Below are 18614 nucleotides of genomic sequence, written 5' to 3' on the forward strand. Positions count from 1 at the left end.
GGGCTGTGAGCTCAGCCTGCTCCCGTTCACAATACTGATACACAACTGGAACATGTTTATAATCCAACTCCAACTGTGCCATCAAGTTTGCAGATGACACAACCGTAGTTGGCCTCATCAGCAACAACGATGAGGCAGACTAGAGAGAAGAATAACAACTAGAGTGTCAACGTGGACAAGACAAAGGAGATGACTGTGGATTCAGAAGGACCAGGGACAACCACCCTCCTCTCCACATTAATAACTCAGTAGTGGAGAGAATAGATAGCAAAAAGTTCCTTGGAGTCCACTTAAAAAGTGACCTACCTTGGACACACAACATCTTCTCATTTGTCAAGAATGAACAACAGTGACTGCATTTCCTAAGAAGACTGAGGTGGGCTCAGGAGCTCTATCGAGAGCGTCTTGACCAGCTGTATCACAGTGTGATACAATTGCTATAAGGCAATGAATCTACAGGACCATAAGAGCAGCAGAGATCATCACTGGAATCTCACCACCCCCCCCCAAAAAAAATCAACGTGATATACTAGATTTTATATGAAGAGGGCTTACAAAATTGTTGAGGACCCCTATCAGAACCAGAACAACCAGGTTGAGAAACATTCTTCCCATGGGCAGTGAGACTGCTGAATGAATTGGTCATACAAAGCTTACAAGACTCTTATTTATTTAACAATATTTATTTTGATAAATGTAGATATGGACTGCATATGTATTGTTTGTCTGTCTGTATGTATGTATATTTCCATGTTTTTGCACTGAGGACCAGAGATGCTGTTTCATTGGGTTGCTAATAACTTGCACTTATCTATGCCCCTCATGATTTTATTCACCTTTGTAAAGGCACCCCACAGCCTTTCATGCTCCAGGGTGCTTGAATATTTTCAAGTGAAGTTTATTATCATCTGACAAACATATACAACCTGACAAAACAGACTTTAATTTAAATTTTTTAGATTTAATTTTTAAAATTTAGACATGGTAACAGGCCATTTTGGCCCACAAGCCCATGCCACCCAATTTTTACCAGATTAACCTACACCCCCAGTACGTTTTGAACAGTGGGAAGAAACTGGAGCCCCCAGAGAAAACCCACACAGACACGGGGAGAACATACAAAGTGCACAGGACTTGAACCATCGTCTGGTCCCGATCGCTGGCGCTGTAAAGGCATTGCCCTAACTGCCTTGCCAACTGTGCTTACCTTTCTCTGGAGTGTTTCTGCATCCTTTCCAGTTTAATGACATCCTTCCTATAGATGGATGACCAAAACTGCGCACGATACTCCGCCCATAGTTTCACCAATGTCTTGCAAAGCTGTCGCATGATATCCCTGCTCCTATACTTGATGCACTGACGAATGAAGACAAACGTGCCTAGTGCCCTCTTACTACCCTGTCCAACGTGTCCCTACTTTCACTGAACTTTGCTCCTGCTTCTCCAACTTTCCCCTTTCTACACGTCTCTCAAAGATCCTCCCATCTCCTATCCAAGTCCTGCCCTGGTAAATTTTTCAAAATGCAAAACCACGAACATGTCCAAGTTCAATTCCACCTGCCATTCCCCTGCCCACTTCCCCATTTAAAAGAGATTCGGTTGTAATCGCAGATAATCTTCTTCCCTCTACACCATGCCACCAACTGTGGCATGATTCATGAACTTACTTACTCATGACAATATCATCCAAATCATTAACATCGATGAAAAACAACAGTTATCCCTAAGACAGACCACTGGTCAAAATCTGAATCCTGGAGTGTTAACTAATGTAGCCATTGGTAAGCGTTGGTCAAGCAGCCCTGCCTGAAAAGAAGAAATGTGGTTGGAGGACAGTGATGTTTACCTTACCTTTAGAGAGGCTGATTTGACCAGCTCATTTTGAAAACTACTATTTTACATCATGAAGTTCCCAGCATCTTGTGAAGATGATGCCTGCCTCCATTCCTGAGCTGGCATAAGATTGTGGATCTGAGTGGGGCCACCCAATTTGGTGGCTTCCACCTGCAGTCTCTCATGCTCCCGCTGCTATTCAAACTCAGACTGATGGCCCTCAGGCTCGAGACCTCCCTGCTGCTCTTCCTCCATCCCCACTGCTGTTTAATGGTGCCAACAGCAGAAGATGAAGAAGTATGCACATCTGCTTGAGATGTACTACAAGGCAGCACCATTTCAATGCAAGCACTGGGTCTTCACTTTCATTTGACCATTTACCATTTCCACAAGTACTATTTATCATTTTGTGACTCGTGTATCAGTGTCCAACTGGTGTGGTTGAAGAAGCCATTCGAAGAGAGCCTTATTCCCAGGACCTAAACCCCAGAACAAGGCAGATGCTGGAAACCTCTGGCAATGCAAACTCTCTCATGATGGAGTCACGTGTGATTCCTGCAGACAGTGCGTAGTGCTACTGATAGTCACAAAATTCTCGGGCAATACACATCTGCCTGCACAGTGTGTGAAACTTCTCCCAATAATCAAAAAAAAGTTCTGGGTTACTAAGAGGCATGATTTCCATCAACTAAGTAGTCAACAAGGCAGCACAATTAGCTTAGCAAATAGCATAATGCTATTGCAGCACCGACAAACTTGGTTTGAATCCAGAGCTATCTGTAAGAACATTCCCCCGTGAACATGTTGGTTTCCTACAGGAGCTCTGGTTTCCTCCCACCTTCCAAAACAAATGGGGTTGGTAGGTTAATTGGTGTATTTGGGTGTCATGAGTTTATGTTGTATCTCCAAATTAAAAATAGAACAGAAACCAGCAATGCTGACCAATCCCAGTGCTTGCGATGTCATGTAATCCTCACTGAAATTAAAAGCAATCAAATTTTGTTTTTCACAAGTGCAACACCTTGTGGTGAGCATAAAATATAGATACATGGCAGAGATCAATGTAGCCAAATGAAATAATCCTGTGGCAAGTTCTGAGCCAATGTGACAATGGCCTGCTTGGAGAGAGGTCACAGGTCTCTCACATATCTCAGTGATGAGAGCTTTTGAAAACTTATACCTGTGTAAACTATCTCAGGAAGATTGCTGACTGATTAATGTACCCATCACTGGTCATATCATCTTCTTCCATCAGACAGAAGACACATGCTTGAAAAACCAACATTCAGATTAAAGGACAGTTTCTTGCCTGTTATCAGATTATTAAATGGATCTTTCACTGGTAAAAGACAATGCCTGATCACAGTTTTATTTGTATTTTTCTTGACAGTCTGGACTATTTTTGTAACATGACTCATTGCACTATTTGACAATGTAATATTATTTCCCAAACTATTATTTGTTAGTTGCACTTCTTGCTGTACAAATGGACTTATCTGCCAAGCATGCAAAATAGAGCTTTATATCAGTACATGTAACAATAAATACATTCAATACAATTTATTGCTGATCAAAAAAGTCCTGGTAGGATGTAGTGTGTCTAAAACTGTCTGGGGGTAGTCTCTTCATTAATAGTCTTGTCTTTATCTCCTCCCCTGAGGTCCCTCAACCAAGCTATTGTCATGAAGCCTCCAGTGATATCATGCTGGCAATGATGCTACAGGTGAGGCATCCACGGAACAAGCATCTCAACAGTCAAATGTTGGATATAGCACTCCCTTTCCAATGTCTCATTAACTGTGAGACATAAAGGGGTTTGAGCAAACGAGAAGTTGCCAATAAGTTTCTGATGTTATCAGAATGCCCCTTTAAATAGAGAGAAAGATAACACACATTTAAGTTTATTTGTCACATTTATGGTTCCTACAGTGGGAATTGTACTCGGGGGTGTACAGACAGTGTTCCATTGAAGGCAAATGACGTAACATCCTGCTGAGCTCAGGGAAGAACTTCATCTAATCTAGCATAAACCCACAAGCTAAATACAATTTTACCCAAAGGAATCTAGATGACTTTACCAAATTGTGATATCTCTTTGAAGTACATAACTGCAGAAAAGTCAGTACCAACACAACCTGTCACATGACTTCACAAGAGAAGCATTTACAGAACAATTTTCCACATTACCACAGGAGCTTTCAAAATACATTAACGGATCCAGTGCTGCTGGAAATATCCTGAATTTGTGAAAGACAGGACATCAACACCAATCTTACTTGTTGGTTCAATCAAAATTCACTGGTGAAATTACTGATATTGGTTGGGTAAAATAGTGACGATGTCACTGTAGGTGAGAGCATAACTGGACTGATTGTTATCCATGGATTCAGGTTAGAAGTTCAAATGAATGGACATTGGGTCAGAAAGTGATCAGACATCGTTGTAAATACAGAAATATGAATAATAGATACTTGGGCCATGTTTTGTCGGCTAGGATATTTTCTACTCAAAATAAATGCATTGCTTAACAAGCCTCAAAGTGATATTTCAAATCCAAATTCATCCTTAAGTTCATTTGCTCAATGTAAGAGAGGGCCAGAGGGGTGAACAGGAAGGGCCACTTCCTTTACCAGAGAGAGGAAAACACACAAGGCATTAATTTAAAATAATTAGTGAAGTGATTAAAGGGGAGTCGAGGAAAAATGCTTTTCACCCAAAGCATGAAACTGATCTGGTAATTGATGCGTGGAAAGGTGATGGAAACAAAAACCATAACACATTTCCAAAAGAAGCTGGATGAAATGACCAAATTCCCAAAGCTATGGACTAATCTGAGTTAGCTATGGACTAAGCTGAGTTGTGGGAAAAGCCTTAGTGGCTCTTTGCTTACCCATAATGAATGTAATCAGTTAAATGGCCTTACCTGCTATAAATTTCAATTATTGTATGTTTACATTTACAAGCTGGAGCTTTAACATTGCTCCTTCAACAGTATACTTTGGTAACACATTTATAGTCATAAATAAATGTGAATTCTCAACACTCTAAACTTATTTTGCTGTTCAGATTGCATGGATATGGTAAAGGAGAAGTGGAATTTGTTCAAGCAGAATTACAGAGGTGGTAAAAATACAAATTTAATGGTGACATAGATATGTTGGCAATTCATTCTCGAACCAAATGTGACATTACACTGCCTGAAACTGGTCGGAAGTATATGAGATGGGAACCAAAGACAAATGTTTTGATAGTCCCAACATCTCTACTGCATCAGTGAATGCCAGGGCAAGGAGACTGACAAGGTGGATCCTGTGGAATCGTCAAAAGATAGACCAGAGAGGTGGAGTTGGGCATCATCAGGGTAGATATTAAAAATAATGACATTCAGAGACAGAATGCAAATGAGAAATAAAAATGGGACAATGATAAATAAATTAACTAGAAATGAAAGACAAATCTTCACTCAACACCTGAAAACTTACAATACAGCAACTATGACTGCCAAACACTGTTAATTCAGAATAATTGAAGATGGACAAAGAGATTTTATAGAAATGTTCAGCTGGTTTTCTGAACTGCTCTTAAAAGAATGACAGATTGCCCCACAGGATCTTGTGACTTATTCTAATATACAGCTTTCATATAAATATGGCACTGAAAGTGAGAAACAGATGCTTTTGATTAAAATATAAGTCCTAGCAAGGCACTGCAATGTGGTCATTACCTGTATCCTTTTAATCAGCAAGCAGCATCTGTTTCCGATAGTAAATCATGGGAAAAAGACATAGCGCCATTAACGTTATTTATAGGAAGGCTGAGGCATATATAAAATGCTATTAATTTTTTTCTATGCTATTGAGGTGCTCTTCGAGAAAATACTTCACAAAATCTCTTTATTTTTCCCCACATCTCTCAGTCAACTAAGCAGGTGGAGAAATTAAAAGAAAATCTTATCGAAAACTATCATCTCCTTCGTTCTAATACTACCCAGCTGAAGTAACAACTGCATAGCCCAACATAGAGGATAATCTTGGGATTTGGACTTACGACTTCCTAGCTTGAAGCCAAGCTCATTTATCACAAAATGAGTAAATTCTGTTTAAAATCTACAATATTTTGGTTATCTTGCCCAATTGCAAAAGCTTTACATTACTTAATACTCTTCCACTGGAGAATGATTCTCTGCAGATATTTGTGGAAGAAATACTGATAACAGTACACACCCCACAGATGCCCTGTTGCTTTCAAGTTTCACTTCATATAGCTTGGCACCTCAAAAGCCAAATTATGTTGAGAAGTAAATTTGTGCATGGAACCATAACTCCAGCAGCTTGTTTCCTGGGCATGAATTGTTCAGATGACAAAAATCATAAATTTTGAATCATTACCAGAAGCACAAGGGAGAGGTTAGAAAACTTCTGTCAGCACTAAACTTCACTGGATTTGTTTCTGTTCATTTTTAGGAAATGGAAATTGCTGATAATGCAAGAGATTCTGCTCATTCCTCATTCTTTGAGAAGTGGCAGAGAGGCACTTTCTTGGAACATCTGCAGTTCCTATAATGCACTTACATCTACACTGCTGATAGATAGAAAGTTCCAGAAATATATCAACTAGCACAAACTCACCATTCTACTTCCTGAATAAGTAGGACAATGAATGATTTGGACAGAACTTGCTGGTGCAGGCGTCCCATGTTCCAGCTGCCCATTCCCACGGAGGTAGAAAAGGTTTGGGTTAGAGAGGAGCTGTCATGGAGAACCTTTGCATGTTATTTAAATGTAAGGTACACTCAGAGCCGGTGCCAGACTATTTTACGCCCTATGCCGGGGGGCTTAGCACGGGTGCTGACCAGGCTGAGCTGGGGGGTTGGGGGGGGCGTGATATTCAATGTGCACTGTACCATGTCCTCCCTCTGCCTTACCAGACTAACACGCATGCTTATAGCGTGTTAATTAGAACCACGTCATTCATGATGCAAAAATGGCAGAGCTGTTGGAATCTCTCTTCAAAAGCACCCCTCTGAGGTCTGAGCTCTAGGCAGCTGCCTATTTGGCCTAATGGTAGCACTGGCCCTGGGTATAGATGGTACAAATTGCATCCTGGAGCACCAGCGTGAAAGTAAATGGATACACAGGACGACAACTTCTTTTTCCCCCAAAAGGTTTGCATTCTGTAAAAAAAAAGGATTATGACAGACAACTTCAAGCTAAACACAAGATAATTTCAGATGATCACATAGGAAGTTAAAGAAACATTATATTAACTTTTTTTGAATTTAGAGTGTTTAATCGTATAATGGATGCTGAAACATTATTCAACTGATCTAAAAATATTTTGCTGCCGATTTTTGTTTGTACTCAGCATCTGATGCCGCTCAATGTCAGTGTCCAACAATTGTCGGTCAGCACTGATGGATTCCAGTTGCCCTGACACTGCTTTCCCATGGTCACAACATCCTGGTGAAACCTTTCACCACGTTCGTCACTGACTGCACCAAGATCAGCAGGGAAGACGTCCAAGTGAAAATGTAGGAAATGAATTTTCAATGACATATTGCACTTCGTGATTTTGCCTGCTTGAAGCATGTTAAAAATATGATAGGAGATCACAAAAACAATAGGTTATATCGAAACAACTGTATGATAGGAAAGTTTTAAGGTGATTGTCGTGATCAGTAGCATAAAATACACCCAAAATCTTCATTGCCCAGTGTTAGATCTGGATATGGTAAGCTTCACGAAATTTGTCATATGCCATCCTAAACTTGACTTGTGCTTTGTAGGTTTCTGTAAATTGGAAGCGATTTGCTCATAATGTCCTGGTCTCTTAAAAAGAGGATGCTTCAATAACTTTCTAGTTATGTGACCTGCAGAATACCAATGGTGGGGAATTTGATGATGGAAAATCAAGAGAAAGACAAGGAAGAGACAATTTTATAAATGGTCAGTGATGAGATGCTGTTATTAATGCATATCTGAACGTGCAGGCAGAGAATGTCACATAATTTGGGGAATGCACTGCTCCATAACTACCAGCATCTATCTTGAAGAAGGAGCAGAGAGTGGCTGGGCAGGAAACATTGCTCTGGGTAACTCCTGCAGCAATGTCCTCGGGTGAAATCATTCACCTCTTACAACCTCAGCTGTCTTTCTTTGTGCTGGGTTCAATACAAGTCAATTTCTTGTTGCTATGCTTAGTCAAATGCTGCTTTCATCTCATGGCAGTTACACTCATCTGCTATTTAGAATTCTACTACTTTGACCACCATTAGATTTCTATAATGCTCTCGGGAACAGAGATCCCTCGCAGAACCAAAATTGAGCAATGATAAGCATATAGGTGAGTAACTGGCAATTAACAAAAAAGACAAAACAGAACTTGATAAAACCCTACAGCATCTGTAGGGTAAACTATAGACGTTGATGTTTCAGGATGAGATCCTACATCTTATACCTTGTCCTGTTTGATCTGCTGAGTACTTCCAGTGTTGGTTTTTTTTTTGCATAGGTTCCAGCACCTACAATCACTTGTCTTCCAGGTCCGGTCAATGACATATTCCATTACTTATTAATGATTGATTATTTAGGTCACTATTATTAAATCAAATTATCACCCAAATCACATTTTATCAGTGCCCCGAAATACATCGTATCTGGAGCGGATTCTTTCGCACATTTTCCAAAATATTCAAAGTTAATTTGCAAACCTGCCCATTGACTGTAATATTTGGCATCTCTGACCAATCCCTAAATTCACGTCAGAAAGAAGTAATAGTGTTTCCATCTTTATTAGCCAAGCGTCTACTTTTACTACATTGGACGTCTGATTGATTAAGGACATAATTTTCTTCATTAAACTGGAGAAAGTCAAATGCACATTAAGAGGGTCCACCACAATTTTTTTTCAGAAATGGCAACTTTATGTTTAATTTCTCTGAAGTACCAGTGTTTATGGGATAAATGTTTGACTGAGCATTAGCAGAATCGGTAATATTCTGATGATACTGTCCGTAAATGTGCCAAGGTGGTCAGGGAGTGGGGGGGTCTGTGTGTGTATCTGAGGGTGTATGTGAATATTCATGCATATGAGTGTTGGTGTTTCTGTTTTAAAAAAAAAGGACATAACATAAATCTGTATGATGTGAACAAATTTGTTTTAATGTTCATATAACCATTTACAGCACAGGACAGGCCAGTTTGGCCCTACAAGTCCATGCTGGAACAAATCCCCACCCTCCTAGTCCCATTGACCAGCACCTGGTCCATACCCCTCCAATCCTCTCCCCTCCATGTAATTATCCAGTCTTTCCTTAAATGTAAATAACGTCCTTGCTTCAACCACCTCTGCCGGAAGTTTATTCCACATCCCAACCACCCTTTGCGCGAAGAAATTTCCCCTCATATTCCCCTTCAATAAATATATTTTCGAAAAAAAAGAATGACGACTGATGAGAGCACATCGATAAAATGGCAAGAGTTTGCTTATTTTGGGCATGTCACACCTGGACAATTTTACAGGGATCTTATTTATTTGTAAGACTGTTGTGATTTTAGCTATTTTTGAACACCAGCACCAAGGAAAGTAATGTCTGGGTTCATTATCTGTCATATTCAATGTATGTAGCTACTTCTTGACTTCAATTGGAATGAAAATCAAATTGGTTGAAGCTTGGCTTCCTGAAGCAACTTGAGCAGATGTTGACATGATTTGTTTGCGTCTTTTGGCTGAAGATTGTAACCAGTTATTTAGCCTGACCTTCTACATTTGCAGGTCAGGATTCACTAGCAATGAGGATGGGAATGTTGATGGAAGCTTCTCCAGCATTTAGCTTCTTAAATACTGGAGTTTGGCCTCAACAGTCATTTCTGAAATTGCTGTGCCTACAGTATGCTAGTTTTGCTGTATTGTTTTGGTACAGTCCTGAGTTGCTCCCTCCTCAAGTTTTGATATGCTTGGAGCTCTTCTGAGCATGAACCGTGGTGTTCTTCTTGAACAATGACAGATTCACTGGCTTGATTGTCAGGATAAAAAGAAGAAATATGTCAAGCATGTGGTTACAGATTGTGGATGAGGGCTTTTCAACTGCTGCTTTACTGTCCACAGGATCCCATTTTCAGAATCAAAATTTAATGTCATCAAAAGTCACAAAATTTGTTATTTTGTGGCAGCATTCACAGTGCAAACATTCATATAAGCCACCGTACAAAAAAATAAATATAGAGCACAGAAAGTCAAATTAAGGCAGTTCATTGATCATTCAGGAATCTGATGGCAGCAGGGAGGAAGCTGTCCTTGTGGCGCTGAATGTTTATCTTTAGGTTCCTGCACCATTTTCCCTGATGGTAGTAAAGAGGGAATGGCCTGAGTAGTGAGGGTCCTTAAGGATAGAGGCTAGTTTCTTTAGATACTACCTCTTGTCGATTACCTCGATGGAGTGAAGTCTGAGGCCCGTGATGTCACAGGCCGAGTTAACAACCCTCGAGATTTTCTTGTCTTGAACTTTGGTACCTCCATAGCAGACAGTGATGCAACCAGCCAGGATGCTCTCCACAGTACACCTGTAGAAGTTTTCAAAAGTCTTTCGGTGACATACACAATCTCCTCAAACACCTCACAAAGTATAGTCGTGGGGGGCCTTCTTCATTATTGCATCAACATGGAGACTCCAGGACAAAGGATCAGAGATGGTGACATCCAGGAATTTGAAGTTCTTGACCCTCTCCACTACTGAACCCTCAATGAGGATCAGATCGTGTTCTCTTGAATTCCTTCTGAAGTTCACAATCATCTCCTTGGTTTTGATGACATTGAGGGCAAAGTTGTTGGTGTGACACTATTCAACGAGCTGATCTATCTCCATTCTGTTCGCTTCCTCATTGTCATTTCTGATTCTGCTGAAACCCGTGGTGTCATTGGCATATTTGTAGATAGCGTTGGAATTGTGCCTGGCCACACCATCATGGGTGCATAGCAAGTAGAGCCATGGGCTAAGCACACATCTTTGAGGTGCACTTGTGTTGATAGTCAGTGAAGAGGAGACATTGTTTTCCATTCGTACTGACTGTGGTCTTCTGAAGAAGAAGTCAAGAATCCAGTTGCACAGGGATGTGCTGAGGCCGAGGGTTTGGAACTTCTTGACCAGCACTGAGGGAATAATGGTATTGAAGGCCGACCTATAGTCTATGAAGGTAGTTTTATGTATGAATTGCTGTTTTTGAGGTGATCCAGAACATAGTGGAGAGCTAGCAATATTGTGTCTGTTGTGGAGTGATTGTAAAGGATAGCTCCGAGAACTGTTGTAAATTCATCCCTTCATACACAGTGGTAATGCCACAGTAGCGGGTCTTCAAATGTGAAGAAGGAAGTTCATCTTCAAAAAGGCCTTGAAGTGGACTCTGCAGTGATACAGCCAGGGGCATGACCATCTCTGACAGCTTGATTGACTTGGACAAATAGGTTAATTGGGTGTAAATTGGGCAGCATGGACTGGTGGGCCAAAAGGGCCTGTTACTGCGCTGAATGTCTAAAAACAAAAAAAAAGACACAAGATGACCTAATGGGATTGAGGGTGCAATTTGGCAGTTTTATATTCACCATTGTTGATACCAATTTCAAAATAATAACGAAGGAATTTAATTAATTTTATGGTGAGGCAGAAAAGCACTGAACTAAAGTTAACAAACTCAGTGAACTGGCATGGAATTAGCCATGATTTTAAAAGCAAATTCGAGCGATTCACAAAAACAGATGTTAAACTTAACAAACCTTTCTTCTATTGTACTATTCCTCTTTGTTATACTTCACTGGTGTGACTATAGGAATGTTCAAAGCAAGAATTTAAGTCTGTTCTACCCTTCCGGACACAGGTGTTCATTAATCTATAATTACTTCATGTGGAGCTACAAACATCTGTAATTATTACAGTTAATTCCTGTTTAGTGAATAAGCCACTTGTCATCACAAATTGTTACAGCATGGTCCACCATGAAAATGTTGGCTGGAAAGTATCAAGATGTGGAAAACATAACACACTTCCTCCTAATTTTACAATGAACACTTCCTCTCCTGGAAAGAAGCAGAAAATGACTGAAATGCAATGCAAATTGATCAGGCTTTGAAAACCCATGTTAGTTTGGACTCCATAAACTGAGAAGACCAACACTGGAAAATGTCATCTTTCTTTTCAGATGATGCAGGGCCTGTTGCACATTTATGACACCTTCTGCCTGATTGCACCACATTTCTAATATTTGCGCTTTTTCTTTTTACGTTATTTTTAGATTCAAAGCCATTATTAGCCTCGACACTACGAAAGGACACTTCCATGACTCCATATCACAATGTTACGAATGCTTCATTTTGCAGAAGTAAAAAAAAACTTACTCCAGATATTAGTGTGTGGGCTTGAACAAAGAGATTCTATACATCCAGGCATTACAGAACTGCTGCAAGACTGAACTTCAAAAAAGTTTCACCTGGTGAGACTATAGAAGTTCATCAAAGTTAGAAATGAAACTTTGCAGAGTGGTTAAGAAACACACAGAACATAAGGAAAGATATATTGGTTGGCAGTTATGCTTGTATTTTAAGAAACAAAGTGTACATGTGGATACGCTTTGATGGATACAAACTTCTGGAATACGTATGACAAAAATAATGCTTAAAAACGATGATTAACCTTCCCAACAATCCACCAACTGTACAGTTTCCAAATTAATTTGAAAAGTTTCCACTTATACTTTGCATTAAGATGGCCTTCAGGAGGGAATTCTATTAAAGTGAGAAATCATGAAGGCCCAAGCCTGTTAAATGTTGTTGCCTCCTGGATATCAAGGAAGAAAGAAACAATTAGGTCAGGCAGGATGATGAACAAGGTTTGCCAAGAGTGGGCTTCAGAAAAGGATAACAAATGAATGAAAAGACTGCCCATGTATTGTACGGCTAATATATACTACGTGGTTTTGAGAAATTTGGAAAAGATATATTCAGAGATTGAAGAATGTTTGTTCTAATAAAGAACAAAGTCTAACGCAGGCAGTGTTTTTAGACTTCAAAAGAACAAAAAACTTTAAAGGATCAATTATCAGATAAATGGTAAAACAAATGACAAGGTGGAAGTGAAATTATAATCTTTTTAAAGCAGTCAAGCTGAATCCTGTTCACATTTTCTCTCACACCATGCAAAGCTATTTCAAAGTCTACAAATTCATAACAAACTTTTAGTAAGATTACTCCAGATGATGTTTTCATTTATTTGCAGTTTAGAAAAGTTTTTGCCCCTTCAATATTTCCTTCCATATCAATAAGTCATAGATCACAAACTGTTTCCTTACATTTATCATCCACACATATGAATCATGTAAATATCACCCAGAGCAATCAGGATATTAAATATGGTGAATAGAGTCACATAAAAAAAATCAAAGTAAAATTGATCTACAAATAAAATGAAAACAAATCAAGTTTGGAGACTGCTTTTTGAAAGCAAATACTTCAAAATATATTTGTTCTTGAACCAATGAGTCGATTTCTTTTGTGAAGGATTTGACTTTTTCAATGTTCCATTGCTATCACAGTAAACTTGCAGACAATCTAAGACATGCGTACCTGACACCAGTGTATCCTACCAAGTGGTATTCCTGCACTTTTAACTTCATCATTCTTTCAAATTAGAGAACATATTGTTATCAGAGATCACCAAATTCCCTGTGACAGTCACGTCCAATGGAAGTCATGACAGGAACATGGAAAACTGACATTTATTTAAATAAGTTTATTTTAAAACACTGCAACTTTGGTCAAAGTTTCCTTTGATGAATGCCAGTCGATACCTTTCATTCTTACTCCCACCCGCGTTTTCTACAATACATCATTGAACTTATTATATCACGTCTGTCGAGCCACATCTCTTCGCCCCTTCCTGCACTGCCAGGTAATCAATTTGTCGTCACTCTTGGTAACCCCAGTAAAGTCATCAGTGAAATGAGTTACAGCTGTGAAACCATCAGGAAGAAGAACAGCCAAGAATATGCTGCTGATAGCACACCGAGGTCTCCAAGATGAAATATTAACGCCCGATTTGTTTATCTGCAAGCTCACATCTTCCAGCACGGAGCTGTTAATTTTCTATCTGTGCAGACAACAGATCACTCAGTCATGAACTCTTCACAGCCATTACACAGAGACATTTTGATTAAGTATGCCTAATGTAGTGTATAGGAAAGAATGAAAACACTCAGCCTGCCAACTTTTGATTGACCATTAAGCCACTGATGAATGTGCCTGTCAAGGGAGAGACAATTACCTCAACAATGAAGAAAGTCTTCTGGAGGGTTATTTCTATAGCTGTGACACATTTACCAGATTACAGCCATGTAAGTTGAAAGCGTGTAAACTAATAGCTAAAATTTCTTCATAATGTATTCACTCCTTTAAGGAAACACTTGCATTTCAATTTTTTTTATCAAACAAGCTACTCCAAATTATTGTGCAGGTCTGGGCAGGGAAATGACAGGGGCAGGGGATGCGTCACCAGTACATGCGTTGCCATAGGGAGTGATTTATTGATATTTATCGAGAATGAATAGATCAAAGCCGGCCAGATGACAGGTGATCAATCACCCGTCAAATCAAAGCTGGCAATCGACTCGAAGACCAGTTAAGTGGGTGGATCCGGCGGATGAAAAATGGACTTTTATTTCATGGTCTCAGACCAAATCTCCCAACTCTCTCCCGGGAGGGGAAAGGGGGGCTGGTAAACAGGCAGTACATTCCTCTTGGCTGGGAGTGGGGGGTCCTATGTGCAGCCCCCCCGAGCTGCGGGCAGAAAGTTAGAGCTGGAGTTTGCAGCCTGCCCTCCCCGAGCAGTGATTGCAAAGTACATGCAGGCTCTACAACAATCCATCCCCCCACCCCCCCCCCCACTCTCTCTGTCTCTGCCGGCCTCGCAAACCTAGTTCATTGGCCCAGTTTAACCTCCTGCAGTTTAAATCCCCTCCACTCAACACCCCCCCCCCCACAAAAACACCCCCCGCATCAAGATTACATTGACAACCCAGCCATCTTTCAAAGAAAAAGCAGGAGACGAAATTGCACTTGACTGACAGGGGATAAACAAATAACAAAACGGGCTGCATCGCGCTGGACCAGAGAAAGGAAGCCCTCTCACCCGACACTGCAGTCGCCTCACTCCTCGCCCCATCCAAAGAATCCATCAGCAGATAAAACTTCAAACAAAAAGAAAGTCTCGGCGGAGATATGCACACGAAATTAAAGCCCCCTCCCCACTCCCCACTCCCCCCCACACTCCCCACTCCCCACTCCAGGAGCTGGGAGACCAAACGCATTGCTTTCTTGTGCCAGGAACATTCTCATTGCTACAAAGACTGATGAACAAGAATAATTAGCGACTGGCTAGGCAGAGGGAGGAGAGAGAAGTTGCTTGTTTACCTGCTGCCCGCTTGGGTGCCTGCTGTTTCCTCCGCGGCATGCTGTGAGAGTTTCAAGTTGACTTTTCTTCAGGTGTGTGCGAGGTGCCGAGGGGAGGAGGGAAGGAGGAGGAGGAGGGGGCGGGGGAGGAGGAGGGAGGGAGGGAGGGGGGGGGGAGGTGGGTGCTCGGGGAGACTCGTCCCTGGACGCGGGCTGTGTGCGTGTCTGTGAGTGTAACTGTGTGTATAGGAGGGAGAGCAGCTGTTCTCTATGCAATATAATGCATGTTATACAGGGGGAGATTTTCTGTGTGGATGTGGGGGAGTTGATCGCTGGATTTGCACAGGGACGGACACCCCTCCCTCCCCCCCCCCCCCCCCCCCACCCTCCCCCCCCCCCCCCCCCAGGGCTGGACGGTGGCAAGCTGCCGCTGCTGCCTCCGGGTCTCACTCGCGCCGCCTCTCGCTGGTCTCCCCGAGCGGGTGCTGAGTGCTGGCGGAGCAGGGCTGCTGCTGCTGAGGCTCTCCGTCGCTCGGTGGCTGGCAGCGTTTTCCGGAGGGACTGGGGCTCAGTCTCATTCGCACAGACACGGGTAAGCGATAGAAGCAAGCATCGATCTTCTGCTCCTCCTGCTGGCAAAGTCAAATGCAATCTATAGCAGCCTCATCCTTGCATTTGACAGCATCTGGAGCAGTGAAAAATGAAAGCAGGAAAGAAAGCTATCAATAACTAGGCGCGGGACATTTGTTAACGGCAATAACACAATGTTATTTCACATTGACGAAATTAGTAATTCTATGCCATCCAAGCATTACCTACACACACACACACACACACACACACACACACACACACGCTAATATAACCTGGCAAATATCATTTGGAAGTATTCTCCGAAAAAAGATCATCTAAACTTTTGGAACTCTTTTAATTTGAAGCGACAATTAATTCTTGCAAATATATTTTCCACCAACTTTTTATAAAAAAATTTAAATCTAATTCGATAATCCGTTGACGCTGCTCGGGACATATTTATACAGAGAAATATTCGCGTGTAACCTTCAGCTGCAGTTACACATAACCTCACAAGCAATTTACTTTAATATACTTCCTCGTAATGTTGGTAAACAAAGCAACTGGACCTGTCCCACATCGATATCAGTTACACAGTCCGGGGAAATGCACGCAAGGTATCAATTTTTTGTAGCGGATTTCTCAAGAGGTGGACATAAATTACAGCAATATATTTACATCTGCATATCCAATAGATATGCCAACAGAGAGAAAACGCATCGGGAGTATTTTTCATGAATATTACAACTGAGTTGTTCCCAGATAAGTTTTAAAAATTAGTTTTCTTGCTTTGCAACGTATGTTAATCATATTCTGTATGTTGATTGGTCGAGGACTGGAGTCACAAATAACATAAATGCCGATATCAATGCATCATTTGAAACCAATTTGTAGAATTAAGTCTGGAGGACGAATTTAAATGTTTCCAAATGACGACAAGAAACCCCAAAATATGAATTGTACTTATAATCCATGTCAAATAAAATGCGAATTATTTTTCCATAGAAAGTATCAGTGTGAAAGTATAAATCACATTGGACATGGAGTCACTAACAGCGCAGAGACATGCAGGGCTGGAAACAACGGAGCTCGGTTTAAAATCCAGTGTTACTTCATAACCCAAGTCAACCATAGCACACTGGACGGGAATAACGCACGAGAATCCCAGCAGTGAAATTAGAAGGTTAAGCTTAAATCAGAGTGGATTTTGAAATCTAGAAATCGGGGGCGGGTGGGGGGGGGGGGTTTTGTTCGAGTTCAAGATGAATTCTGAAATTCGGAAAGTTGAGCAAAACCAGTTTTGTTCTGCAAAACTAAGAAAGCGTTTATGATTACGTTTGAAATTGCATATTTGCAATTCTTAATTAGAAAAAATAAAAGTTTCCAATCGTCCAATGCACAATTGGAAGAGAAGATACATTTGGAAGCACATAAGATAAAATAACATATGAAACGTATGACCTCTGCATCTTATCAGGAAATGACTAAACCTATTCTGTAAAATGAACTCTGCATAACCAGTCAAAGTTGCGCAGTTTTCTATTTTAACAATGTAGATTTGATGAGCAACATTACTGACATGGTCTGAGATTGACGGATGAGAAGAATGTGTCAGTACTTACGAATCACCACGAACCACAGTTGGAGCGCACGACAATAATTCACTGGTTTGTATGGGAAAGTCAATTGCTGGACTTCGGCTGGTTTCCTTGATGGTTAACATGCAAATGATGTTTATCCCTTGTTTATATTGAAATCCAAGAGACTTGCGAGCTGAGGGATCCCTTAATAAGAATGTCAGGAGAAGTTGTTTTCAGTGCTATCTGTCCCTGGGCGCCAATGGATCACCGAAATCTCTGATTACTGACATTTCCAACCCTCTTCGATTAGCTCAACTCACTGGCAGGCTGTACCGATCGGATCCTGCATGATTAGGAAACCATCAAAGACATGTAATCTAATCAAGTAAACCAGCAAGCAAAACCACCGACCATAGGTTAACCTCTGTTATGTCAATTGAATGACCGCGAGCCTGATTCGTGTAATAGAGCAGTAGAAACTATGTAAGTCCCAACCCAATGTACTCCGTCAATCGTGGATATACACCCTTAACCAATTTCAATGACTAAAACCTTCAGCTGTACCACACTATAAACTAACCCTCAGTGTGATCTCCCCTGCATCCTGTACGAACTGCCACTCATAACGTTTATTATGGTGTGTAAGCCAGAATTTGACAGTGTAATTACACAAGTCCTATGTGAGGCTCCAACCCAGCAAGAGTAAAAATGTTTCACTAAATCGAACGATGACAAGGGTCTATAAACATCCTGAACCCCAAACCATTTCCCTAAATGATTTTTATTTAAACCTCGTGTACATAGAGAATTGTCCATCAGACTGACACCATTGCTGCTTGAAAGGAACCACCCGTTTCCTAATGACATTGCTTCAGTCTTTTAACAGTCGCTATGATTACTCTTTCAGTTTTCATTCTTAATCTCTACCTGAAACATGTAATTACAATTCATTACCCCTCCTTCCATATTTAAATGTTGTCTTCAAACTAATAGTTGATAATCGTTCAAGGTTCCTGAACATCCTGATCTGATTATTGTAATTTGGTAATTCAACTATCTGAACCCCAAATCTCTGGGAAAAATATTCATAATTCTGCCTTGAAGTCAAATCTGTCAATCATAATTATTTTCCAATTCCACCTTGAACCTAATCTGTCATTCATTCTTTCAACTTTAACTCTGTCAATTATGTTCACA

At 40.7% G+C, this 18614-nt stretch overlaps 1 protein-coding gene across 1 annotated transcript in view; it reads right to left on the minus strand.

The window, feature by feature from the left end:
• LOC138735929 (teashirt homolog 2) overlaps positions 1-15566 on the minus strand; it is a 491059-nt gene extending 475493 nt beyond the window's left edge. The window contains exon 1 of the mRNA XM_069884604.1: positions 15286-15566. Within this exon, the coding sequence (XP_069740705.1) occupies positions 15286-15325 (40 nt within the window). The 5' untranslated portion in view covers positions 15326-15566. The remainder of the gene's footprint in view (positions 1-15285) is intronic.
• Positions 15567-18614: the final 3048 nt, after the last annotated feature.

This window comes from Narcine bancroftii, chromosome 6 (genome assembly GCF_036971445.1).
Source record: "Narcine bancroftii isolate sNarBan1 chromosome 6, sNarBan1.hap1, whole genome shotgun sequence".
In the NCBI taxonomy this organism is placed as follows: Eukaryota; Metazoa; Chordata; class Chondrichthyes; order Torpediniformes; family Narcinidae; genus Narcine; species Narcine bancroftii.